The sequence below is a fragment of the Saitoella complicata genome (assembly GCF_001661265.1).
Source record: "Saitoella complicata NRRL Y-17804 unplaced genomic scaffold SAICOscaffold_9, whole genome shotgun sequence".
Lineage (NCBI taxonomy): Eukaryota > Fungi > Ascomycota > Saitoellomycetes > Saitoellales > Saitoellaceae > Saitoella > Saitoella complicata.
Genome location: NW_017567000.1, coordinates 49,625 through 74,551, shown reverse-complemented (window position 1 = coordinate 74,551; position 24,927 = coordinate 49,625). Strand labels below are relative to the sequence as shown.

At 53.5% G+C, this 24,927-nt stretch overlaps 12 protein-coding genes across 12 annotated transcripts; 5 read left to right on the top strand and 7 right to left on the bottom strand.

Annotated features, from left to right (window-relative positions):
* Window positions 1-539: 539 nt before the first annotated feature.
* SAICODRAFT_43368 (Nucleotidyltransferase) lies at window positions 540-1,739 on the top strand (the record flags this gene model as incomplete). The annotated part of the gene is made up of 1 exon (XM_019168732.2): window positions 540-1,739. A coding segment is annotated over one exon (1,200 nt), but the record flags the coding sequence as incomplete, so codon positions are not given.
* A 968-nt stretch (window positions 1,740-2,707) lies between these two features.
* SAICODRAFT_29973 (aldehyde dehydrogenase) lies at window positions 2,708-3,837 on the top strand. Its single transcript, XM_019167547.1, has one exon. The coding sequence runs from the start codon at window positions 2,730-2,732 to the stop codon at window positions 3,519-3,521; it is 792 nt and encodes a 263-aa protein (XP_019024687.1). The 5' UTR covers window positions 2,708-2,729; the 3' UTR covers window positions 3,522-3,837.
* A 177-nt stretch (window positions 3,838-4,014) lies between these two features.
* Window positions 4,015-6,004, top strand: SAICODRAFT_65234 (cystathionine beta-synthase). Its single transcript, XM_019170131.1, has 4 exons — window positions 4,015-4,271; window positions 4,324-4,381; window positions 4,436-5,526; window positions 5,586-6,004. The coding sequence occupies exons 1-4, from the start codon at window positions 4,046-4,048 to the stop codon at window positions 5,894-5,896; spliced, it is 1,686 nt and encodes a 561-aa protein (XP_019024686.1). The 5' UTR covers window positions 4,015-4,045; the 3' UTR covers window positions 5,897-6,004.
* Window positions 6,005-6,671: 667 nt separating this feature from the next.
* Window positions 6,672-7,681, top strand: SAICODRAFT_29972 (uncharacterized protein). The gene has a single exon (XM_019167546.1). It carries the CDS (start codon window positions 6,881-6,883, stop codon window positions 7,649-7,651), a length of 771 nt encoding a protein of 256 aa, XP_019024685.1. The 5' UTR covers window positions 6,672-6,880; the 3' UTR covers window positions 7,652-7,681.
* Window positions 7,682-7,735: 54 nt separating this feature from the next.
* Window positions 7,736-8,940, bottom strand: SAICODRAFT_221459 (uncharacterized protein). The gene has a single exon (XM_019166521.1). It carries the CDS (start codon window positions 8,873-8,875, stop codon window positions 7,820-7,822), a length of 1,056 nt encoding a protein of 351 aa, XP_019024684.1. The 5' UTR covers window positions 8,876-8,940; the 3' UTR covers window positions 7,736-7,819.
* A 5,708-nt stretch (window positions 8,941-14,648) lies between these two features.
* SAICODRAFT_29968 (uncharacterized protein) lies at window positions 14,649-15,030 on the bottom strand. Its single transcript, XM_019167545.1, has one exon. The coding sequence runs from the start codon at window positions 14,860-14,862 to the stop codon at window positions 14,683-14,685; it is 180 nt and encodes a 59-aa protein (XP_019024683.1). The 5' UTR covers window positions 14,863-15,030; the 3' UTR covers window positions 14,649-14,682.
* Window positions 15,031-15,682: 652 nt separating this feature from the next.
* SAICODRAFT_29967 (aquaporin-like protein) lies at window positions 15,683-17,562 on the bottom strand. The gene is made up of 3 exons (XM_019167544.1): window positions 17,341-17,562; window positions 17,043-17,252; window positions 15,683-16,978 (listed from the first exon to the last, which is right to left on the bottom strand). The coding sequence occupies exons 1-3, from the start codon at window positions 17,480-17,482 to the stop codon at window positions 15,828-15,830; spliced, it is 1,503 nt and encodes a 500-aa protein (XP_019024682.1). The 5' UTR covers window positions 17,483-17,562; the 3' UTR covers window positions 15,683-15,827.
* Window positions 17,563-17,902: 340 nt separating this feature from the next.
* On the bottom strand, window positions 17,903-19,106 carry SAICODRAFT_79102 (cell division control protein 42). The gene is made up of 4 exons (XM_019171142.1): window positions 18,838-19,106; window positions 18,737-18,775; window positions 18,097-18,572; window positions 17,903-18,030 (listed from the first exon to the last, which is right to left on the bottom strand). The coding sequence occupies exons 1-4, from the start codon at window positions 18,844-18,846 to the stop codon at window positions 17,979-17,981; spliced, it is 576 nt and encodes a 191-aa protein (XP_019024681.1). The 5' UTR covers window positions 18,847-19,106; the 3' UTR covers window positions 17,903-17,978.
* A 261-nt stretch (window positions 19,107-19,367) lies between these two features.
* SAICODRAFT_18608 (uncharacterized protein) lies at window positions 19,368-20,462 on the bottom strand (the record flags this gene model as incomplete). Its single annotated transcript, XM_019165980.1, has 2 exons — window positions 19,982-20,462; window positions 19,368-19,914 (listed from the first exon to the last, which is right to left on the bottom strand). Exons 1-2 carry the CDS (start codon window positions 20,293-20,295, stop codon window positions 19,368-19,370), a joined length of 861 nt encoding a protein of 286 aa, XP_019024680.1. The 5' UTR covers window positions 20,296-20,462.
* Window positions 20,463-20,718: 256 nt separating this feature from the next.
* Window positions 20,719-21,426, bottom strand: SAICODRAFT_29961 (uncharacterized protein). The gene is made up of 2 exons (XM_019167543.1): window positions 21,367-21,426; window positions 20,719-21,053 (listed from the first exon to the last, which is right to left on the bottom strand). Exon 2 carries the CDS (start codon window positions 20,953-20,955, stop codon window positions 20,758-20,760), a length of 198 nt encoding a protein of 65 aa, XP_019024679.1. The 5' UTR covers window positions 20,956-21,053; window positions 21,367-21,426; the 3' UTR covers window positions 20,719-20,757.
* Window positions 21,427-22,062: 636 nt separating this feature from the next.
* Window positions 22,063-23,283, bottom strand: SAICODRAFT_29959 (uncharacterized protein). Its single transcript, XM_019167542.1, has one exon. The coding sequence runs from the start codon at window positions 23,095-23,097 to the stop codon at window positions 22,162-22,164; it is 936 nt and encodes a 311-aa protein (XP_019024678.1). The 5' UTR covers window positions 23,098-23,283; the 3' UTR covers window positions 22,063-22,161.
* A 607-nt stretch (window positions 23,284-23,890) lies between these two features.
* On the top strand, window positions 23,891-24,769 carry SAICODRAFT_6824 (uncharacterized protein; the record flags this gene model as incomplete). Its single annotated transcript, XM_019170368.1, has 2 exons — window positions 23,891-24,079; window positions 24,140-24,769. The coding sequence occupies 2 exons, from the start codon at window positions 23,891-23,893 to the stop codon at window positions 24,767-24,769; spliced, it is 819 nt and encodes a 272-aa protein (XP_019024677.1).
* Window positions 24,770-24,927: the final 158 nt, after the last annotated feature.

Below are 24,927 nucleotides of genomic sequence, written 5' to 3'. Positions count from 1 at the left end.
GCCTCCGCACACCGATCTACCTCCTTCCAACTCACATCCCCTCCGCCACACTCTCCTCCCTCCGTCAATCCCTCACCGCAAACCCCTCCCGCATCCTCGTCTCCAGCCCCTTCGAAGCGAAAATAATCGTTACGGCATTGACAAGCGAGAAGAGGATCAAGAGAGACATCATGTGGGGGACAAGGAGGGGGGACTTTATAGAAGAGGGGGTAGTTGTGGTTGGGGTGGCGTGGATTGAGAGGGGTGGGTGGGAGGTCAGGGGGGATGAAATTGTGGGGGTGTATCGAAGGGATGAGGGTGAGATCGATGATGAGGGCGCACGGCCGTCGAAACGACAATGTGTGGAGAGTGACCATGAGAGCGATATTGAGGAACAAGACAAGAGAAGAAGAGAAGTACTCCTTCGAGCCCGTGCAGATGCAGAACGAAACATCGGCGACGCGAAACCCTCCCGGTGGTCAACCGTCCGTATCGGTCCATCCTCCCACATCCGTCCGCTACCACGCGCTTCATCACACGAGCCTGTTCCTATTCTGCCTCCATCTTTGCCGACTCTCTCGACGGATGAGACGTACCCGGAACAGCCGCCAGCGAGACCGTTACCGGAGTGGATTTCTAACAAGTATGCATGTGAACGGCAGACGCCCCTAGTATGTCCAAATCAACCATTCGCTGACGCTCTCTCCACCATCAAACTCGCCCGAGAACTTAGCGGAGATCGGGTTGGCGTTCGGGCGTATGCCTCGGCTATCGCCGCCGTTAAGACTTTTCCGTGGGCGTTCGAGCAGGGTGGGGAGAGGGAGTTGGGGAAGGTACCGGGTGTGGGGAAGAAGGTTACGATGTTGTTGCGGGAATGGCTCCAGACAGGGAGGCTGACGGAGGTGGAGGCGTTGGAAAAGGATGAGGAGTTCACTACGTGCCGGCTATTCTGGAACATCTGGGGTGTGGGACCGAGTACGGCGAAGCACTTGTATCAACAGGGATTTCGGACCTTGGAGGATGTCAAACTACAGTACTGGGGAAGGTTAACGCGGGAACAGCAAATTGGACTCAAATACTTCGATGATATTGGCATGAGAATTCCACGAGATGAGGTCGCTGAACTTGGACGTATCATCCAGACCATGGCCGTCCAAATCACGGACGGCGGAAACGGGGTCCACAGCGTTATCTGTGGTGGGTATCGGAGGGGAAAAGAAATGAGTGGTGATGTTGATATCATCATGACACACCGCACACAATGGCAGCATCTCGTTCAACGACTTACGGAGGCATTGGAGAAGACGGGATGGGTCACGCATGTGTTGAGCATTTCGAAGAGTATGAGTGAGAGGGGTGGACACCCACCCGAACTACACGCAGAGAAAGGCATCTGGCAGTCTGGATGGGGCGGAGCGGACTCGCTGGATAAATCACTCCTTGTATTTCGCTCACCGACGACACCGCCAGGGAGCGAAGCGAAAATCCTACATCGACGAGTCGATATCATCATCTCCCCTCCCTCCGCATTCGGCACTGCGATCGTGGGATGGACGGGCGGCACGACCTTCGAGCGCGATCTCAGACGCTTGTTGAAAGAGAGGAAGGGGTGGAGGTTTGATAGTGGTGGGGTTGTTGATAGGGCGACTGGGCATGTCGTTGATTTTGGGGAGTGGGAGACGGCGGAGGAGGCGGAGAGGGCGGTGTTTAGGGGGTGTGGGATGGAGTGGATTGATCCGGAATTGAGAAACACCGGATAAGCATCCCTGACGTGAGCTTGTTCTCGAAGACTGTTTTAAGTGGGTTTTGGTTAACTCACGCGCTCGGCAGTTAACACCGGCAAATCGAACCCAGGCACGTGTCCCACCCCCGGCAATTTTACTATATGTTGGACATGCGCTCGGCAAATCTTCCAAACAGATCTCCCGACTCCGAAAGCAGCCGCTGTCTCTCGGTAAATGCCTCCATCTACAACCCTCCTCTTTCGGGGGACTCCTATAAGAAGGTCGAACGTCACCTTCGCGGTACGATGGCAACGCCTACGGACACGAACAATGGTTACCTCCACTACCAAGACCCCAGTTGTTATGAACTGGATTAACAACACCCCTACACCATCCCACGACGACCAAACATTCACCCTAAACGATCCCTATACCTCCCAACCACTCTCTCACATCTCTGCCTCCTCCACCCCCGACATCGAAGCCGCGCTTTCCTCCTCTTCCGCCGCATTCGCACAATGGCGCTCAACACCCGCCCACGAACGCCGACGCATCATGTTGAAGGCTGCAACCTTGATGTTGGAGCGAAGAGACCAATTCCTCGACGCCTTCCGAGAAACCCAAGTTGGCGAAGGCTTCAACGCCTTCAACTTCCACCTCGCCCACGAAATGCTCCTCGAAATCGCAGCCCTTGCCACCGCTCTCCCTGGAACCATTCCCGCGCTCCCGTCGAATGGGGACGAGAGTACGATGACGATGGTACAGTATGAACCGTTTGGGACGGTGTTGGCGATTGCACCTTGGAACGCGGCGACGATCCTGAGTGCGAGGGCGATTGCGTATCCGCTTATTGCGGGAAATTGTGTGCTCTTGAAAGCGTCGGAGTATTCACCCCGTACACACGCGCTGTGGGGTCCACTGTTCGCCGACGCTGGGCTTCCGGCTGGTGTCCTGAACATCCTCAACTTCTCACCCCAAACCACGGCGACGTTAACCCCAAAATTGTTGGAGGACCCAAGGGTGAGAATGCTCAACTTCACAGGCTCCACCCGCGTCGGAAAAATTCTCGCCCGGATCTGCGCCGAAGGCCTAAAACCTTCCATCCTCGAACTCGGCGGTAAAGCTCCCGCGATCGTGCGTGCTGATGCGGAATTCGATAAGGCTGCAAGGGATGTGCTGTGGGGTGGGTGGGTACATCAGGGACAGGTGTGTATGAGTACGGAGAGGGTAATTGTTGATGACAATGTGATGGAGGAGTTCGTTGGGGCGTTGAAGAAGGCTGCGGAGGGGGTCAAGGCCGGGCCCATGTCTGATCCTTCTACGAACGTGAAGGGGTTGATTTCGGTAGAGGCGGCGGACAGGTTTGAGGAGTTGGTCAACGACGCAGTCTCGAAAGGCGCAAAAGTCATCATCCCCGAAACCGGCTTCAAACGCGACCGCAACATTGTCACCCCGGTTGTCCTATCGAACACCGATGAAACGATGGCAATCCACACCCAAGAAACCTTCGCCCCCTGCCTCCTCCTCCTCCCCTCCCCCTCCGACGCCACTTCAATCTCCATCGCAAACTCCACTCCCTACGGCCTTACCGCCTCCATCTTCACCCGTGACACCCACGCCGCACTTCGCATGTCCAAGAAACTCGAATGCGGAGCTGTGCATGTTAACTCGCCGACAATTGAGGATCACCCTGCCGTCGTCCATGGAGGATGGAAGGAGAGTGGGTGGGGGAGGTTTGGCGGGGTTGAGGGGGTTAGAGGGCATCTGCAGTTGAGGAGTGTGAGTGTTAGGGAGGGTGGGGGACATTTCAGTTTGTAAGCGGAATGTGTGGGGTGACGGCGAAGAACAGAGCAGCCAAGCAGATATGTCGCAGTCTTAGCAAAAGCAAAGCATAGTCAAGGTGTCTAGGGTCTTCTCTAAGCAGAGCTTCTTGCGTGTCTCCTTAACCCTTTCAGGCAAACATGGCGAATAGCTAACTACTCACTAATCCTCCCAACCAAACCCAATCGAAAGTATATATGCCCGTAACGACTCCCCTCCGCAGGCGGGGATTCCTCATGTGTAGACCAAGTCTGGACAACCACCTTGCGCCAAACGCATACCACGTACAGAAGAACGTAAAACCAAGACAAGTCACCCCAACAATCATCAGTCCACTCCAAATAAATTTCTTCTATGTGGTTATACAATTCGGGATGGGGGTTCGTGACGGATGAGGCATACAGGCTTTATATCGCCTGACCCCACAGTAATCACGTCACACGACACACGTGCACCAGCTGCCAGTATGAGAGCCGGTAACGAACACGAACACAACTGCTGCTACGGCTGGACAAGCTGCAATGGCTAACATCATCAACGAGAAGGATTGTGCCGGTCCTGTCAATGCCAACGCTGAACGTTACGATCACCGCAAGCACACGATGGAACGGCCGCCTGAGCCCGATTCCGCCGCGCACAGCCGCCATCCGCCGGCTGCGATGAACAATGTACTCGAAGCAATTGGAAACACACCCTTAGTCAGGCTCAATAGGATTCCACAGGAGGAGGGCTTGGAGTGCGAGATCTGTGAGTTCGACTACCTCAGGTGAGCGGAGAGCGGTGTTGACCGATTTCGTAGGGGCTAAATGCGAATTCTTCAACGCGGGTGGCAGTGTCAAAGACCGTATTGCGTTAAGGTACGACAATGACTGGCCTCTTTCAAATGAAAGAGAGCGCTAATAGTCGTACAGGATGATCGAGGAAGCCGAACGCTCTGGACGTCTTCAACCTGGCGACATCCTCATCGAACCCACAAGTGGTAACACGGGGATCGGGCTTGCCCTTTGCGCAGCTATCAAGGGTTATCATACCATCATTACACTTCCGGAGAAGATGTCTGCAGAGAAGGTCTCCATTCTCCGTGCTCTCGGTGCAGAAATCATCCGTACACCTACCGAAGCAGCCTGGGACTCTCCAGAATCACACATTTCCGTTGCGAGGAGGATTGAGAAGGAGTTGTGCGAGCGTGCAGAGAAGCTGAATGTTGGCAAGAAAGTGGGGGATGAAGAATGGGTTGGCAAGGGTGTTGTGTTAGATCAGTACGTGAATGTTGCTAATCCTGCCGCTCATGAGGAGGGCACTGGACGTGAGATTTTGGAGCAGATTCCAGGTGGGAAGGTTGATATGATCGTGGCTGGTGCCGGTACTGGGGGTACGATCACGGGAGTTGCGACAGTGTTGAAGAATGCGTGTCCGGATGTTAAGGTCATCGGTATCGATCCACATGGGTCTATCCTCGCGGAACCGGAAGATCTCAACGATGACCGCCAATCCTACCAAACTGAGGGCATCGGCTACGACTTTATCCCAGACGTCCTCAAGCGCTCCTTAGTCACCTCTTGGCTCAAGTCCAACGATGCAGACTCCCTCACCACTGCTCGCCGCCTGATCCGCTCCGAGGGTCTTCTAGTTGGGGGGTCAAGTGGTGCTGCTGTCTGGGGTGCTATCCAAGCCGCCAAACACCACAAGCTTGGGAAGGGCGATAAGGTTGTCGTCATCCTCGCTGACGGAGTAAGGAATTATCTGACCAAGTTCGTGAGTGAGGATTGGATGAGAGCTCGTGGGTTCTTGGGGAACGTCGAGTCGGAGAAGGAGGAGGAGAAGAGCAAGGCGCAAAAGAATAGGGATGAGATGAGACTGAGGGATCTGGGGTTGAAGCCCGTCGTTTGCGTTAAGGTGAATGATAAGTGTGAGGCTGCGGTGAAGGTTATGCAAGATCACGCTTTCGATCAACTCCCGGTTCAGAATGAGGCTGGGAAGCTTGTTGGCCTGGTCACCTTGGGTAGAACTAAGACTCCTCTCGCTTCTCTGCTCCATCCTCGCTGACCAAATTTTACGCAGGTAACCTTCTCTCTGCTCTCACCCATACCCGCGCCGATCCCTCCACCCAAATCTCCTCCATTATGTTCGATTTCCGCCGTCTCCCAGCCAGGACCTTCGCCTCCTTCAGCTCTACGGCTCCTGAACGCCTCGCTAAACGCGAGTTTCAGGAGGTTACTGTGGATACGAAGATCAAAGATATCCTTGACTCTGGATTCTTTGATTTTTGGAGTGCGATGATTGTGACTGAGAGGGATGAGAGTGGGGCGATTAAGCCTGTGCACACTGTGACGAAGGTGGATTTGCTGAGTTATTTGGTGGAGGGGAGGTGAGAGGTTAGATGGGAGACGCGCTTTCGGGTCACTGTTGGTGGGTTCTGTTCGTCCTCGTTGCTTGACTTTGTTGTGTGTGTTTACATTGGGTTTGTTAGGTTCATGTTGGATAGTCGTGTTAGCAGACACTGGCACAATGAAGCAGACGCTCTGCGTGTTGCTTCTGACGACGCTGCCGTCGTCCGACTACGTCTTTAGAATCAATTACGTGATAATATCCGGCCCCAGATCTGTCTTCCACGGGTTACCCTTCTGCCCCTTAGTAGCTTGAGGCATGGATTAACATCTTATTGCACGGGAACGAGTGGCGTGGATCACAGCATTTTCTTCGGTTTCAAGCGGGTCGATGGATGCGAGGAAATAAGGTTCCGGCTAACCTCTGTGGTAATATAGGGATGTTTCGGAGCGAGCAAATGGCCGTGTCTCCTTGACGCTGTGTGATGCGTCCCGAGCCAAGCCTGACAAATATTAATGTGAAGGTGCTAGAGTCGCAGGAGGATGGTATCGGATCAAGTAATGTCAATGGACTGACGGGTACACACGGATTCGGGGGTCACATCGCTAGGTAACCATCCGTGGGACAAACTGAGCTGTCCCTCCCGCTTGATCTTCCTCAATCAGAATAAGCATAGACTTACGCAGGACAATCCCCTAAACCCATCAAATCCCCGGTTCCAGTCACTTTTCCAAGCTTGTTCCTTCCTAACCGCACGCGTATGTAATCAAGCGTACTCCAACGCCCAAGTGTCGGATAGCGCAACCCAAGACGCCTTGGAATACAACAAATCCCTCAAATCCGTTTCAACTTCGCCAGAACATTCCCTCTGGTCGCTTATTTTTATAAGTGGGAGGACCCTGATTGTTGCTTTCCAGCAGCTGTCACTTTTTGACATCCCTCGAAGTCACCACAAACTTTCACGCACGAGCCTCCTACGTCGACGTCGACGTCAACAGCTGATCGGTCCCAACGCACAGCACAACATCATGGCAGGCCCACCAATCGACAAATCCAAGGTCCCGGATCTCTCAATCCGTCCCTACACCTACCGCGATCTACCCATCGTCCGCTCCGTCGTCGCCGACGGGTTCAAAAACCAATCCTCCCTCGCGAACGCCTACATCATCTACAACTTCTACTTCATCTCAACCTACATCGCAGCCCTCTCTGCCGCATACTATGCCCTCCATAAATCCACATATGCGTCTACTTCGGATTGGGGGATGTTGTTGTTGACTGCCTTGTCGATCAGTGTGGGTTTTTTGATTGTGGTGGAGTATAGCACTGCGCCGTTTTTCAAGGGGCTCAAGGAGGAGTTTTGTGAACTTCCTGAGACGGATGTTTTCGGAGTTAAGAAGTCTGGGTTCTGGGTTGCGCAGTACGGTACCGACATCATCGGCTCCATCGCTGTCTACCCCACCAAGAAGCCCGAGGTTGCTGAGATAAGATACTGGAACGTCATCCGCAAATACCGCTCCAAGCATCTCGGTCGCGACCTCCTCCGCCAAGCAATCATCCACGCGGGTGACGTCCTCAAGGCGAAGAAGGTCCGTGTGAGCACTTACACCATCAGCGAAGCCGCTGAGAAGGCACTTCGCCGTGAAGGCTTTGAGGTCGTTGTCACCGGGGCGAAGGTCGGTGGATGGTTGATGCATGCGTATCACATGCGGGAACGTGTTTGGGAGGTTGATGTCAATGACTGGGCGAAAGTCAAGTTGATGGAGGAGAAGAGGAGGGACGAGAAGCGTGAGGCTTGAGCTCGGGCTTGACCTCGTGGAGTGTATGATCATAGCGGAAAGAAAAAGCATAGACATTACGTGGAAAAGGGCTGGTAGCTAATCATAATACCCATACCCATACCCATATCCATACCATTTACCACCCACAACGCCGTTTACAAGGACCACAGCGAAAGATACGAGAGACTATGGCTGCGAACTCAAATCCACACTCACAGTCTCAACCTCCAACTCCCACTTATCAACCTCAGCAAACTGCTTCCTCACCCTCCGACTCTCCTCCCGTACCTTGTTATCAACCACGGGCGCTTCCAACTCTGGCTCACTATCCTCCTCTTCCCGATTCGAGACCGTTCGCGTTCGAGTCCGTGCTCGTTTTTGAGGGTGCGTTCGTTTCTTCGGTGATGCAACCCGCTTTGCTTTTCGTCGCCGTGAGCGGGCGAGTTCGTCCTCTGAACATTTTTCTTCGTCTTCGTCTTCGTCGTCTTCGTCTGACATATCGTACGTGCCCTTCTTCTTTCCTGATCGTGTTCTGCGGCGGGGTAGTAAACTCTCCAAATCAACCGTCCGCAACGCCTTCCCCTTCGCCTCAGCTTTCCTCTGTTTCGGTGCCGGTTTCGGTGGTGACGAAGGTAGCTCCAACGAATTGTCGTCCGTGGCAATGGATTGTGCGTCGCTCAGCTCACTGTCATCCTCGTCGCCTCCTTCCGTTTGCACCTGCGTCTCCGGCACCCCCTGCACATCCTCCTCGTCCTCCTCTTCTTCCTCTTCAGCCTCAGGTATCGCCCGTGGCCGCGTCTTCGGTATCGTCGAACGTAACTGTGCCCCGAACTTCCTTGACGTAGACTTAAACCCAAACGGATCATCCGAACTTGGCTCAACCCCAGCTCCCCCTCGCACATCAACCTCCTCGCTCTCTTCAGCTTCTTCTGTCTCGCGCTCCAACACCCGCTCCTCAGTCGTAGGCGACGGTAACAAACCCTCATCCCCTCCTTCATCCTCCAACACATTCCGTCCCCCAGCGCGAATCGGACTAACCGCCAACTCCAATCCCTCGCCGAACTTTCCGCCTGCCTCCTTTACTGGCGTAGAACTGACTAATGGGCGTGCTCCTTCGCCTTTCTCGCGTAGTTCCGTTACGCCCTTGTTGGCGGGTTTGATCGGGCTGGGAAGGTCGGTGCTCGCAGTCGCTGCTGTAGGCATTGGCGGCGCCTTCTTTGGTGCGCGACGTGGTCTTGGCATCGTGATTGGCTCGTCTTCCTGGTAGATAGAGAGGCTGTGAACAGAGAATCCTGGCGGTGTACGTGTAAAGCGGGGAGACGCGTCTCAACGTCAGGCGACGCACGGTAACGAATAACGAACCACGATACCCAGATCAGTTTGCATTCAACGCGTCAAAGATAAGATAGTTAAGATATATTGGTATAGATAATATTGAAAGATGCTCTCGATTGAGCTCGGATCGAACATCCAAGTCTGAGATGTCAGCCATGTAGCCGTAGCCATAAAAAACAGAAATCCAAAAGAAAACTCCCATCCTCCGTCCTCTCGTTCCAGAAGAGTGCATCCTGTAAAGACCGTGGTCTGCTCGTAGCAGCTTCTCCCATCATTCGTCTATCTCGCAATCGTGTTCTAAGTCGGCCACCTTCTGTCAGCAACAAAAGCCTCCTCAATCCACCACCCAAGACACTCAACCCACCGTCCCCTGCCCTCCCACCATCTTCTCCTCTTCCACCCTCCAATGACTTGACCCAAGGCATTTACCTTGCCCCAGTTCCTGAACTCATCCACGCTCATACCCCGAATAGTAGGGAACAAGAAGTATGTCGCGAACACAATCCCAACCAAGAAGACGCAAAGCGTATAGAGTAACAACACAGTCCAAGGCACGTACACTTTTGATGGATCTTGTGGGTCGACGAGGTATTGGTTCAGGTATTCCCAGTACCACCGTTGCTGTAGCGCGCCTCGACCAGCAGCACCCTTCATCCTCTGTCTCGGCGGAGGCAACTTGCCCTTTGGTCCCTTCGTGCGCCTCATCAATTCCGCGATAAGGTGCTTCTGCACGCCGAGCTCCCGTGACCAAACTTCGTATTGTTCCTCGTTCATGGCGGGGGTCTCTGCACCAGATTCCCCGCCCTTCCCTGCTCGCGAAGCCGGTCTGGACTTGGCGGCCGTCTCCGTGAAGATATCACACTGCACTCCATTCTCCTTGACCTCGTTCTTCTCCGTTTGTGCGAAGACACTGGCGACGCTTTTCTTCTCCTTGTCCTCAACGCGGTCAGTCTGAACACCCTGCTCCTGCACCTCTACCGGTTCGAAAAGTCCGGGACCACCGACAAGCCTCACCTTCTTCTGCCCATACATCGCCCTCTTGTACTCCTCCTCCACGTCGACCTCCTTCTCGACATCAATAAGAGGCGCATCGGGGTCACCATTACCAATCTGATCGACTTCAGAAGCCAGAATAGCTGGCGGAGAGCGCATGCTCTGAACAGGCTGAGGTTTCTGCGCGTTCCGCAACGACATATTCCGAACCGTTTCCATGTCTCTCTTCATCTTTTCCAACTCCTCGTTGAGGCGCTCATTGGTGTCGAACTGTTCATTTAGCGTCGCTTCCAAGTCACGGAACTTATCCACCTCCTTCTCGAGGTCTCTGATATGCTTGTCCGCGCCTTGTAGAGCAGCCTGTTGCGCATTCACTTCATCCATCAATTCCCTTGCTCTCTTACGTTCCTCCTTGATGATCGTATTCTTGTCCTCCAATTGCAAATTCAAGGCTTCAATGTGCGATTGGAAATCCTCCAGCTGTCGCTTCGTCTTCTGATGACAGGCTTGTTCCCGCTGAAGGGCAATTTGTACGGTCTCGCATTCCCTCTCCAGCACCTGAATCTGCTTTTCAAGTTCGTCGTTCCTCCCCTGTGACTGATTCTGGTTCTTCCGACGCTTGTCAAGTTCATTGCGCATCAAGTCGATTTGGTTCTGCAAGTCCTGAATGGAGTCCTCCTGCCCGGCAATAGTTGCGTTGTTCCGCTGATCAGCATCCTGGAGCTTCTTAACAGTCTCAAGCAAGGCTTCGTTCTCTTTCTGCCAACGTTCGACGTCACCCGTGGCATAATTGGGGTTGAAGTACTGGTATCCAGGTTCTGCCATTGGCGAGCTTTTCGGTCTCTCGTGGAATGCTCTAGTATCGAGTTGCGGCGACAATGCGGGTGGAGAGTTTCCCATCATACTTCTCTGGTAGCGATCGTACTGTGGCGTTGAGTGGGCGAGTGGAGTCTGGTGTTCGAAAGTTCCTCGAGGTGGAGTAAGTGGTGCATTCATTGATGGTAGAGGTATGGAATCCTGTAAATTTGGCGTTAGAAAGATCTGTAAGGTAAACTATTCTGTTTCGCTTACCTGACTGAATATCTCGTTGTGATTCTCCTCAACAGGCCTCGGCAACGTCGGACTGTGCTCGAGTATAGGCTGGCTCACACCCCTCCTTGGCGCAAAACGATTCCCTCTCGTATTTAACAGCGGTGTACTTCTCTGCCGATACATTTTTGCCGGCGAAGGTGAATTCTGCAGGCTCATATCCATCGCAGTCTCCGCGTCCAGCGCATCCTGACCACCGGAAGAGACGAAGCCCTTGTTTGACAAAGACTCAAGGAGATGCATCAACTCATCCTTTCCGATCTCGATGTCTTCTCCTTCGCACATGGCTTCAGCTTGCTCCCTAGCATCCTGCGACAAGATTGGTGGTGCATTGTGTGGTTGGAGGTGATCGAGTTCGTCAACAAAGCTCAGGAAGTCGCGTGTCTGAATCTGTGAACCAACCGTCAATACAAGAGACATAGCTCAAGATTACTGTTGCTCTTGCTCACCTTCCCGGTCTGACTAGGATCAAACATATCCCACACCCTGTCAAACGCGTTCTGCTCAATATCACCCCCTTCGCGTCCCGGACTCAGAGGTGTCGGTAAACGTCCAGCAGACTGTCTGCTCGTACCATGCGCCCCCATAACAGCATCAAAATCGTCTGGCATATCCAGGCTGTCCATCTTGACGGAGTAATGACCGGGTATCGCTGTTCGTGCTCCTGAATTCGATTGTTTGTGTCCGGGCCATAGTCAGGGGTAACCCTCGGTCATGGCAACAGGTCAATTAAAGATATTTCCATTAAATCTCGGTATCGAGTAAGTAGAGAAAGACAAAGATTCATGCCTGCTGTTGCTCCGTGGTGTTCTTAAATCATACAATCTTCACTTTCAAATCTTCCTTCACTTCCTAAGCCTACTTCCTGCCTCTGAACAACCTCACCAAGCTTCCCACCCAGCCATACGTAATGAACTTGAACATCCTCGCAATAACACTGGCCTGGTTCTCATACTTCTGCACATCAGAAGTATGGTGCTGCTCCGTAAGAGCCCTTTGTCCAGCATACTGGGCCTCGAAACCGATCTCCTCCTCAGCGCCAGTGTAAACGGAGCCAGCGGACCCAGCAGAGGTGGGACGCTCCTCGGTAGGAGTAGCGGGGTAGGTACCCTGAACCATATGCTCGAGATTCGTCAACGTCTGGTGAGCGGTCTGCGCAACACTCTCAGGCAACCTGCCCTCAACCTGGTGCAACACGGCCTCGGCACCGTGAACGACATTCTCAGGCAAGTGCTTGATGGCCTCAACGGGGTGAGCAGCAGCGTGAGCCGCATAATGCGCAGCAGCCAAAACCTGCTCACTCAAACCACGAGCCTGCTCCTGAGCCTGCGCGGCAACGTCCTTGGTGACATCGACAGCAGCCTGAGCGGTCTCCTGGACATTGCCGGAGACAGCTTGAGCGGTCTGGGTGACAGACTCGGGAACCGCATTCTGGACCTTCTCAACAGCATCAGAAGCGACCTGCTGAGCCTGCTCGGGAACGGCCTTGACGGCCTCGACGACCTGCTCAGTCGAAGGAACAGCCTCGACAACGTTGTTGACCTGCTCCTGCACCTTGTCCTGGGCCTCGGAAGCGAGAGCCTTAACGTTCTCCTTGGTAGCGAGGGCGGTTTCCCGGACTTCCTCGGTGGAGGGAATAGTGTCAACGACGGCATCCTTAACATCAACGGCCTTATCCTGGACGGTCTCGGCGACATCCTGAGCCTTCTCCTTGACGTCCTCGGCGGAAGGAATCTGCTCTGCTACCTCGGCAGCCTTGTCCTTGACGGTCTCAGCAACCTCAGCGGCCTTCTCCTTGGCCTCATCCACAGAAGGAACCTGCTCGACGACCTCAGCGGCCTTATCCTGAACAGTCTCGGTCACGTCCTTAGCCTTCTCCTGGGCCTGCCCAACCTTCTCTTCCGCAGCCGCCTTCAACTCCTTTGTCTCCTCCCCAGCATCATGCAATCCAACAACATTAGCAACCTCCTCTCCCTTCTCTTCCACCTTCCCAATCAAGTCGCTCATCTTCCCCTCGACCCTCTCCTCCGCAACAACCTCCTCCTCCACCTCACCCTCATGATCCGCATCCGCAACCCTCTTCTCCACCGCCGCCTCGGCATGCTCCTTAGGTCCCGGCGCATCGGGCTCGCCCCAACTCGGCTGTGGTGCGGCGACCTTGGAGATGAGGAGGGAGGGGAGGTCTTGCTCTGTGACGGGGGTGTCGCGGACAAGAGGGTCCTTGCCAAACGCCTCTTCCACAGTAGGCGTCCTCTCTCCTTCAATAGAAGGCTCCTCCTTTGCGGCATCAGCGTAGGAGAAACCCGGTTCGGGCTGAGCGGCCTCAACTGCCTCCGTGGCCTCGGCGACAGGGTCAACCTTCGCCGCATCAGCATACGAGAACCCAGGTTCGGGCTGTGCCCCAGCTTCCAAAGCCTTCTTCTCCTCCACTGGATCCTTCGCCGCGGCATCCGCATAAGAAAAGCCAGGCTCGGGCTGAGCCTCGGCAGCCATCTCGGCCTTCTCCGCCTCTGGATCTTTCTGAACCGCGTCGGCGTAGGAGACGCCAGCTTCAGGCTGACCCTCCGCAACCTTCTCAAGCGCTGCCTCCTCAGGCGCCTTCGAATCATCGTGAAGTCTCTGCTCCAAATCAGCCACAGACGGCTCCTCGATCCCATTGTCCTCAATCTCCCTCTCAATCTCCGCAACCTGCTCCGGCTCAACCTCCTCCTCCTCCTCCGCTGCATCCTCAATAGCGTCACCACCCTGAGCCTGAGCAGAGGCAGCCGCAGCCATCTCCTCCTTCATCCTCGAAATAACATCCAAATCCGCACTTAAGCTTTCCCTTCTAACACTCTCACTATGACTCTCCCGTCCCGCAGCCCCGCGCTTTTCCTGCTCCAGCGGCTCAAGGACACTCGTCGCACGCGTACTCGCCTCTTCTCCGGTGGAAGTCGAGTCCGAGCGAGCGCTCTCCTTCGCGAGTGCATTGATGATCTGCTCCTCATGCGACGGCGCCAGATCAACGTAGGTATCGGGGTCCGCGGCCTCGGGCACCAATCTGGGTGAGGTTACTTGCTCGTTCAACACCTCCTCCGCCGATCCACCGAGGATACCAAACAAATTCGTCGGGTGGGAGTCTTGACGCTGAGAGCTTGGACGGGATGGGGATTGTCCGTTTAGGGGAAGGGGTGAGTGATCGGTTTCGTGGTGAGAGGGAACGGGATCGAGGCCGGCGTCGAGGGCTTTGTCGACGGCTTGTGCTGGTGATGCGGGCATTGTTGTATGCTTCTGTTCGGGTACTGGTAGGAATAAGCGATGATTTTGTATTCCTGTCGCTGGATCACCGACTGTCAATTCAATGACTGTTAGTAAATGTGAAATTGAGATGGCCTGTGGATCCGAGGTGCAGCTTTTTAGTTAGGGTGTAGGGTCCCGGTGGTGCATGAGAAATGTGACGTAGGACGCTGTCGTGTCAGTTGGCCTGTCACTGCGCAATTGGCGTGCGTTGGCGCTGATTGGCCCGCCCCGCAGTATAGCATGGGAAGGGAGTGGTGGAGTCGTAAACAGATCCAAGGGCATCAATGAGAAGGTTGTGCTCGTTGTTTGGTGATTGTTTGAGATTGTCAAGGCCAGTGGTGGGTGTCGAGGTTTCATACACCCCGTCCAGTTCGGCGAACGCGTTGCAATCGCACATAGCCATCGTACTCCCAAACCTGGCAAGGCGGTAATGAAGTTGGAGGTGATTGGTGGTGATCGCGAAGGTCTTGATTGCTGTAAGGTGGTTGGTGAGTTGGTACGGGTTTGTTGTCGAGTGTCGACGGCGCATACATCCCGTACAGTCCGAGAATCCGTCGCATGCGGTTGATCCGTCCGTGCCAAACCCTCCCCCGCTGCCCTCGGAACCACATAAACCATAACATAATATAACTTACCTGCTTCTTTCGTCTCATCCAATACCCAATCACTCCCAACAACAAACTTATACAGCCACTCCCTGCCCACTTCCAACTCTACCTCGAGCCGCGCGCCCTCTTCGTAGGGTTTCATCATCTCTGGTTTCCAGTTGTTCCAGGATCCGGCGACCGAAACCGGAACCTGTGTCTTATGCGGGTACGTAATCGTAGTCATCCCCGTAATAGGGCCTTCTTCGCCCACACCGGGGGTTGTGCGACCGGACGCTTCGAGCTCCGATGCCATTGCTGAGGAGTGTGATGGTCAATTGGGTATCCAGGGGATCGAGTCGATAGTGACGCGGTGCTTGGATTTGCCTGGTGTTGGGGAAGGGTAATTCTAACGTGGTGTTGAGTCTCAACCATCGATACAGCCGTCAGAGGCGCACCCCATGCTGCAGCGCCGACGCATACACCTAGCGATGCAGGCAGGCCAGCTGGTATCATCAGAAACGAGAAAGTTTGATGTGCTCGCCTCACAATCTTGATTGCTGAGAACTGAAGTCTGCGAGTCTCACAATTGAGAAGATCATGGTAAGTAACGGAGACTCTTGCGCTCTGTGATTCCTTCCCAGCCATGGCCAGCGTGGGAACGCCCGTTCAAAACTACCGTTGTACGCAAAAATACTTCATAAAGCGAAACAGCAACGATTGCAAGGTTTCCATTGATAGTGCGAATAAAAACCAAAAAGAAGTGTATTGAGGGTATTGATATCTTAACCTCCATGAAGCCATCGCAACATTGCTATCACACAAAAACATCTCATAAGATGTCATAATCCAAAAATCAACGATGCAACACAGCATCAGGCCGCATCCAAGAAAACCTTCCCCATAAAACTCCCCTAATACCTCCCCCCGGTCCCAACAACCGGCTCCGCCAACTCCAACCCATACCCATCTCCACTCTCCAAATCCAAATCCCCATTCCTCATCCCCCTACTCCCATTCACCCCAGCACCAGCACCACGCACAACAGCCGGATACCCCAAACTCGTCGGACTCTCGACTTCAGTAGAGAGAGATCCAACAGTACCAGCAGTCATCGGCCTCAACCTCTCACTCAACCTCGCAACAATCCTATCAACAAGACTATCCTCATCCAGCCCCCCTCTCATGCCTTCCCCTCCTGCCCTCCCTCCACCCCCCGAACGATAAGAAGCCCGCTGCCGCGTACTAGGCCGACTCGTACTAATCCCCCCAACCTGCTCCCCAGTGAAACCACCAGCAGAAGCATGCGTCGCAGACGGTAAATCAAGCACATCAGCCGGATTCCCTTTCGTGAGGAGGTCCATCATGCCTGGTCCCTGAATCCCCATCGTCGGGACCGAACTTCCCTTCCCTTCGCTCTCGCCCTCCGTCTGTCCATCGAGGTCAGCACCGGCGCCCGGGGCGTGGGGCGCCCCCATTGCGTGTGCGGCGAGCACTTGACTGTTTTCCGGAGACAGTTCGGGGTGTTCGGCGAGGAATTGTGACGCCATACGCTTATTATCAATCTCCTCTTGATCCAGGTCTTGATCAGGGTTGACTTCCTCGTATTGCAGCCATTTAATGAATTTGTAGAATGTGCTCGCGAGCAACGCACCCAGCGCTGGACCGAGCCAGTAAATCCAGTGGTAAGAGTCGAAGGTGCGCAATACCACACACGGTCCGAAACTGCGAGCGGGGTTCAAGCTACCACCCGTATAATAAACCCCAACCAATTCAGCGAGAAAGAGCGCGAGTCCGATTCCGATGGGAGCGAGGAACGTTGCTTTATGCTTTTCGGCCGCAAGCATGAGAATCGTAAACACCAACTCCGCAGTCAAGAACATCTCCAAGAACAACCCTTGCGTTCTCGTTGCTCCGCCTCCGAGTTGGGTTCGGACGTTGAGGGAGCCGGGGAGGACGACTTGGATTATAGCGGCGCCGGTTATGCCGCCGAGGATTTGGGCGAAGGTGAGGAAGACGCCGCGGAGGGGTTGGAGGACTCCGGACGTAACCAATCCTAAGGTGACTATGATCACCAACTGTCAGCATGTGGGACGAGGCGGGGGGAGATGGGAAGAGGGGGACAGTACCAGCAGGATTGAACAACCCCCCACTAATCCTAAAAAATACCCACGCATTAACAGCCAACGAGAACCCAAAACTCAACGAAATATAAAGTAAATTGGAGGTATTAACGCTACTCCCATTCACGGTTCCGACGTTGGGGATGTTTGCGACGTTAGTGCCGCCGAGGGCAAAGAATAGGAAGAGGACTGTGCCGACGTATTCGCCCACCATGGCTATCCAACAAAAAAAAAACATTAGCATCCGTTCACAATGTAGAGAAGGAGAGAAGGTGAGAGGGAGGAGATGGGGGGTGAGGCATACCGACGAAATGATTCCTCCAAGCGACTTTTGCGGGACCTTGGTGTGCGGGTTGTAGATGCCAGTTAAACCTGTTACGTCCCGAGCGTGTTTTGTCGATGCCGCCGCTCAAGGGTCCATCCGTGGGTTGAGCTCGTTTCCCCATCTTACTGATCGTCTCTTTGGTATGGGCTCTTACGGCGTGGAGGAATGGAGGTTTTTATTGAGGAGTGGTTTAGTCCCAACTTTATTCCTACGTCATTAACCTCGACAATCGAACATCAACAACCATGGACTTTTTAACTTTCGGCACGCGTGGCTGCAGCAATGAGGATCATCGTGTCATCATTGCAAAGATCTAGATGTCGTGACGAATTGAGCACACAGTGTATATTATCGAAAAACAACAGATCCAAAGCGACGTACGCGCAATTACCTTGCTTGCAATTGCCATACTCAAACGACGAAACGAAACACGAAAAACAGCATAGAAAAAACACCTGAAAAACACACATCAACCAATCACGACCCAACGTTTAAACTTCCCATTTGAGCCTAGGACCACGCAACATCGTGTACGTGGTTTCGCTCCTGTATAGAGATAGAGATCCCGATTTCCTCCGTCTTCCTTCCTTCCGATTGTATGCCGTGCCGTGATAGGTTTAGAGAACGACACACTTTGACTTCTTCTTCGTGACGGGAGGTTCCAGCGCTCTACACACACACACACACACCAAATTAGTCCAACATCCCCACACAAGAATGGTAGGGGGGACATACGCAACAATCGCCTCATCAAAAACATTCTTCAACCCCTTCTGCGTCAACGCCGAACACTCCACATACTTGACCGCCCCCAACTCCCTCGCCAACCTCTCCCCCATCTCAAACGCCACAGGCCTCATCCTCTGCCTAGCCAACTTCTCCACAATCCCCGCTTCATCCCTCAAATCCACCTGCGTACCCACAATCAAACACGGTACTCCGGGACAATGATGATGCACCTCCGGAAACCACTTCTCCTTCACGTTCTCGAAGGAGGCGGGGGAGGTTACGGAGAAGCAGACGAGGAAGACGTCGGTTTGAGGGTAGGAGAGGGGACGGAGGCGGTCGTAGTCTTCTTGGCCAGCGGTGTCGAAGAGGCCGAGAGTGTAGGGTTCGTCGCCGATCATTACTGTTACGGCGTAGTTGTCGAAGACTGTGGGGACGTACTCGGAGGGGAATTTGTTGGTGGTGTAGGAGATGAGAAGACAGGTCTGATGCAGTGTTAGTTGCGTACTATGAGAATGAATGCTGGGCCCTGGGTTGTGGAGGGAGTGTATTGCGCTTCGTGACCGTCCTGTTGACAATGATGCTCTTGTCGTCGACGAGTGAATGCGCATACACCCCATCCCAGCAAACAACACAATCACAAACTAACCTTTCCAACCGCACCATCACCAACAACAACACACTTGATCTATCCCACCCATATCAGTACACATCCCCAACCTCCCCTCCATCACCACAACCACAACTCACCGTCTGCATCGTGGCCTTGTCGTATATCACGTCCTAACAAAAGCAAAAAGAGAAGAAATGCCCTTCAACAGAATCGAGAGGAGGCCGTATGCGTCGAATACGAACTTCGGCGGTCGAAGAAAGCACGTAAACAACGATTTCGACAAAGAGAACGGCTGAAGCGGGGAGGAGCTGATTAGACAAAAGTCCTTGTACGCGGGGACGACGAATCGGTGGGTCGAATTCTTCCAAAGGTGTCCTTGGGTTGACTCCTGGATTTGTTACGGACGGGCTGGTGTACGGCGAGTGTCACGGTTGGCGGTGTGTTGGTCGAGTGGTAGCCAGGAGGTTGGCGCGTGGCGCTTCCGTTGTTATGGATGGGGTTAATTCGAGATGAGTTAACGGGATGAATAAATGATGATGTTGTAGGTAATTAGAAGGAAAACAACAAGAAAAAGTCCGGCTTTTCTATGCTTTGTGTCTGTCGTCTTGTCTCCGAGAGCGTCCGTGCTCCACCCCTTTCCTGCGAGTGATATCGATGTGATTCATGATTACTCGGTCCACCTCCCAGGGACCTCAACAGTCTTCCCTTCCTCCTCCACAACATCCCTCTTATAATGATGCCCAGCAACACTCGGATCCGGCATCACACTTGCCGCATTCGCCGCGACCTCATACGTATACGGCGCACTACTCGTAATCGTCGTAACAATCGTCGGAATCGCCCCATACGTCGTGTAGACCGTATACTCACTCGTCGGGTACAACGGAGCGACATCTGTAGTCTGTGCCGTGATTTTAGTTTGCGGCCAGGGGATTGCGGGCGCGGTGCGGGTGAGGCCAGTTTGGAGGGCTAGGTTGAAAGTCATGGGGAGGGAGATTGTGACGGAGGTGTCGGCGGTGGCAGCAGCAGAGGTGGAGGATGATGAGCCGCCCAGGGCGACGGGGGTCGTGCCGGGGGGAGTGTCGGTTTCGGAGGAAGCGAGACCGGCGGAGACGACGGCGTCGAAGACACCGGTCATGCCGGCGAGCTTGAAGCGGGGGGAGTATGTCACGACTGTCTGCGCATCCGTCGTCGTTTGGAGCATCTTGATGAAACTTATCGCACAAACACCGATGAGCATACATCCCACCACCTCCAAGGAAAAGAAAGACTCGAACTCACTAGTATCCATTCCCACCAATCCCCTCATCAACACTCATCACAGTACTCGTCGTCGTGCTCAAACTCGTAATGGTGCTCCCCGTATACAGCGCCTCCGGATTGTCATCACTCCCACTCATCAAGAACAACTGCGCACTCGCGATATCCGCAAACGTCGGTGCGTCACCTCCGTCGGACCATGCGACTGTGATGGAAGCTGTGACGCCGGAGACGGAGATGGTCTGGCCCGCGGTCGGGGATGAGAAGACGACGTTGGCGAGCGAGGGTGCGGCGGAGGCGAGGAGAGCCAAAGCGATGGCAGCGAAAGATTTCATTGTGTCGGTCGTGTATGCTCGTTGCAGAAACGAGAGGAGTGGTGGAGCAAGAGAGCTTTGGCTGTCCTGGAAGTGTGGTGCCTGGAAACGCCGCCTTGGCCGTGGCCTCCCCTACGAGACCCCCAAATTCTACCAAACACGATTATAAAACCCGAATAAAATTATCCAGTATCACGAATAGAGATATTCGAGTTAGTGGGATATTCTGCGCACAATCTAAATTGTTAATTTGTCTTGAAAGTAGAATTTTCTATACGATTTACCAACACTACACTGTTATACTATTCTACCTCATGACTGCACACTGCACAGACGTGACATTCATTGGTCCCATCTATCACAGGTCATCAATCTAGGTCCATTAATATTATTGAAACTTAAACAAGACCCGAAAATTTCAGAAGTCCAACCTTGCCTCAATTCCCACTGTCAACACACATATGCACACCATGACGCTTCCTCTCATCTCTCCTTTGTCCACTCAGTCGAAACAAGCTCATCGTCTTGATCGTCTTCATCATCATCGTCAACATCATCATCGTCAACATCAAACTCCGGATCATCTTGGAAACTACGATTGGACATATATCGATTTGATGTCCCTGAAGTGCGCAAGGTCTTCTTTCCAGGCTGTTTCTTACCACAAACCTTCATTGCCATTGGGTCGGGGCGGGTTAGTAAAACCCGATGAGTAGTCGTTTTACTGTTGTTGTCAACAAAGTGCGGGACTCACCCGAATAAGAGGAGACATCAAGCAAGAGTGTCAGACGTACCACTGGCTGGGGTAAGTCTCTATGAGAGGATCTCAGAAACTGTGATATACTCGAAGAGAAGGTTGTATTGGATGAGTATCCTAAGGTGGCATAAGGCCTGGCTTATATAGTTTTCCATGTACGTCCAAATGTATGTCATGATGAGTCATGACGCCGGTGCCGTGCCATAACTAAATGACTCACGCAATCTAAGTAAGACGAGGTGTTACACCAGCTCATCAAACTTATGCGCAGTAATCAAACCATATGCCAACTAATCTAACTCTGCTAAACGAGATGTCCACACACGTATGACAAAGAGTGTCGAGATTAAACGAACATCATGTTAACCTTTCAGCAACAGCAATCATGTGCCCAGTTTGGGTTGAGACGATACAAGCCATAGCATCGGGAGAACAGATGGGAGAGGACCAGGGAGGCGTAGAACTTGGTGATCTCGATGGGAGAGAGCCGGGGAGGTGTAGGATTCGATGCTTTCGTCAATCAGTTGTGAGACACCCAGGGACATTGAGACATTGATGGTGGTGGGTTCCTGGTTGGTGCTAAGGACTTGGTGAAATTTGCCAGCGCATCAGCGCATCAACGCTTGTGCTCACATGTCACTCTCGAGAGGCGCAGGCCGAAGAACCGTGACCAAAGACCATTGATCCTCGAAGACCCTCGATCCATTGAAAACCCTCGACCATCCCACAATGGATCCTCAATCTCTTTTTTATTGATGTGGGATATCTTATTCTCCTGGAACGAATATCATTCCAGGTCAAATAAGGTATTTGTGTACCATGAATTGGAATTCCACTCTACTTGAATACTTTCCCACTTTATTCGTGTTTTTCGTACAGTCGAATGATTTATTCGAGTGCTTTTGCTGAAAGTGGAACATGTTATTCCATATTTGTGCAATCACGAATCAGGTATTCGTGACAGTCGAATTCGGGGGGCTCGTAGGGCTCGTTGGAAAGTCAGGGACGACCAGACCAACGCCTGTAGAAATAGACGGGTATATATGGTGGATTTCAGTGTCTATAGCCTTGCCTATCCATATACCGGTATTACATCAATCTCCCTCCGTAGGTTCATCGCAAGCAGTTGCTCAAGCATTCCTGATCTTATCAATCCTCCGATTCACACCGCCCATCAAACACTTCAACACCCCCTCCCCAGTCAATCCCTCCCTGGGACACGGCGTCATATCAACCATATCCCTGACCCCCCTTCCCGCCATCCCATCATCCAACTCCTCCAACGCCTCCCGTGCCCCCTCATCATTCCCAATCTGCAAAAACTGAATCCCGAGTTGACTCAACGGCGCACCAATCCTATCCAACTGTGCCGCGAGCGCGAGCAGTGTCGAGAGCGGGTCGTCAGTAGGGACACCATCCGTAATCACAATCAAGTTAAGCGGTTTACAATCCCCCCCACTCTCCTCAACCCTCCTAACATACCCCCTCAAAATCTGATCTAACCTCAACCCCGTCGGCGTCGCCCCACCCGGTCTAACCCTCCCAAACACCCCCTCGACCTCGCGGACACTTCTCACACCCCTCGCCACCTCGCGCGAGTTGAGAAAGTAGATGTCGATACCGTCGTCGTCGTAGTGGACGACTTTTGTGACGACTTGTTGGAGGGCGAGGGCGGTTTGGCGCCAGCGGGAGCCGGCCATGGAGCCGGAGTCGTCGATGAGGAAGGCCGTGTCGAAGGTTCGGAGAAAGGTGTAGGGGTCTTCTTCGCCGTTGGTGGTGGCACCCGCTTCGGGGTTGTGGGTATCTTGCATTCCCTTGTGACGGTGAGGGCTCAGCGGTGCGGTTTGTGAGATCGAGTCGGGTTCGAAATCATCCGGTAGAGCAGGTTGTTGGACGCTTTGGCCGCCGCCGCCGGAGTAGGCGGAGTACGCTGGGGGTGCTGCGCCTGTTGCTTGTTTTTGACCATGGTTTCGCTCGACGATGACGACGTTACCGCCGTCGCCAGAGACTCCTCCGCTGCTTTGGCTGCTTTTGGAGCCGAGCTTACGTGTCAGTTTGCGGAACATGGTTGTGCTTATTTCCTGATCCGTTTCTGTCAAGGCGTAGGTTTCCTGGTGGGGAGCTCGTGGGAGACTTGGAGTGCTGCGCCCCACAATGAGCCAGTCGGGGAGTCGGACGAGTATGTCATGGCAGATACCACCGGCCGCGTAGGGACTGCAGTACAGAATAATTCGAATCTATGCGAATCTTACAGTTGAAAAGTCATGCTACTTCTTCAGCTGCTGCCGCAAGGGCAATATCAGTCGTAGTCGTGATCGATGTCCAAGGCTGGCATGGATTCCGCCGATGTCCCGAATTCGATGACTTCGGTTAGTTACCAAAAATAGCTACGATCTAAATATGCTCTTCCTCGAACGTTACCAGGCTTTACCACACTCGCCTTACACAAACCCTGTTCTGTGCGAAGATGTGTGAGGTCAGCGGCAAACCCGGCAGATGTCCGCTTAACCTTATTTACCTACTCGCCAGGTTTGGTACGAACAGGCTCAGAACCGCGGTGAATGCTATCCAATCGGGTAGTTCCTTCAATGTTGCCGGTCCATGTTACCCGGAAATGGAACATGACTCCAGGTTCGGACATCGCGGTTACCACGGTCCCCGTTGTCATGATCACGCGAGACGTATCCGCCATGATCTCACAGGCATCTTGGCAGAAGAATCAAGGAATATTGGCTTGTGAGCCAGGCGTGCGATGATCCTCTGATAGGGTATAAAGAGGCTGCCTCCATAATTGAGTCCTCCACAGTACGAACCCCGAACCATTGGGACTTTAGAGGTACAAGACACTACCCACTCGCTATGTTTGGCAAAGCTTTGATATTCACAGCCCTCGCTGGCCTCGTCAATGCACAATTCGAGACGTTGAGCAGGACGCTCGCGCCTGGTGTTACCATCACCGGAGCCACAGTCGCTCAAGAACCGACAACGCTTACAGTTGGTGGTCTCACGATTAACCAAACGAGTACGCTGTCCAACATCGTCATTGTGGTAGGTCTTTTATCCTGTTTGTCTCCGACAATCTGAAGACTGATAGCGTGGGACTAATAGGAGGATGGCACGACCCTCTCCAACCAATACGCAACCCTCACCCCGCAAACCCTCAACGGTACAACCCGCACCATCCCCTCCACTACACTCACCGATGCCACTGTGACCGTCCCGCCCCTCGTCGCGCCATACTTCGTTGCGACAAACTCCCTTGGGTCCATCATCGCGACCGTCACCTCCAACGCCTCGGGCTACTTCTTCGCCAACGCCTCCGGAATCTTCCCACCCCCGGCAAACTACACCTCCGCCCTCACCAACCTCACCTTCCCCGCCGCCAACCTCACCTTCCCCACCAGCGTCGCAAGCGGCGTATCCTCCTACATCGCCTCCTACCTCTCCCACGAGTCCTCCTCCCTCAGTGCGGCGGCCGCATCCGTCGTTAGTGTCCAATCCGCCGCTGAAGCGAGTGCGGCGAGTTATGTCTCTGGACAAGCTGCTACTGTGTCTGCGGTCGCGGCGAGTGTGGCTGCTGTGCAGAGTTCGTTGTTGGCGTCGTATTCGGCTGCTGTGGCGAGTATTACGGAGGGGTATCCGGTTGCGAGTAGTAATGGCGCAGCTACGGAGGGGACGGGGACTGCGAGTGTTGTTGCGAGGAAGTTCAGGAGGGATGGTTGTGGGGGTATTTATTGACGTTTTGAGGGGTGAGATTGGGAGATATGAGTGAGAATTTTTGGACATGTTACTTTTTTGTTCTTCGTTGGATTGTGTATGACGTTCATTGAAACAGTTTTGGAATGCAATGTTGTTTCTGCAGAAGCACATAAGACCGCCCTTATCTTCCATTTCCC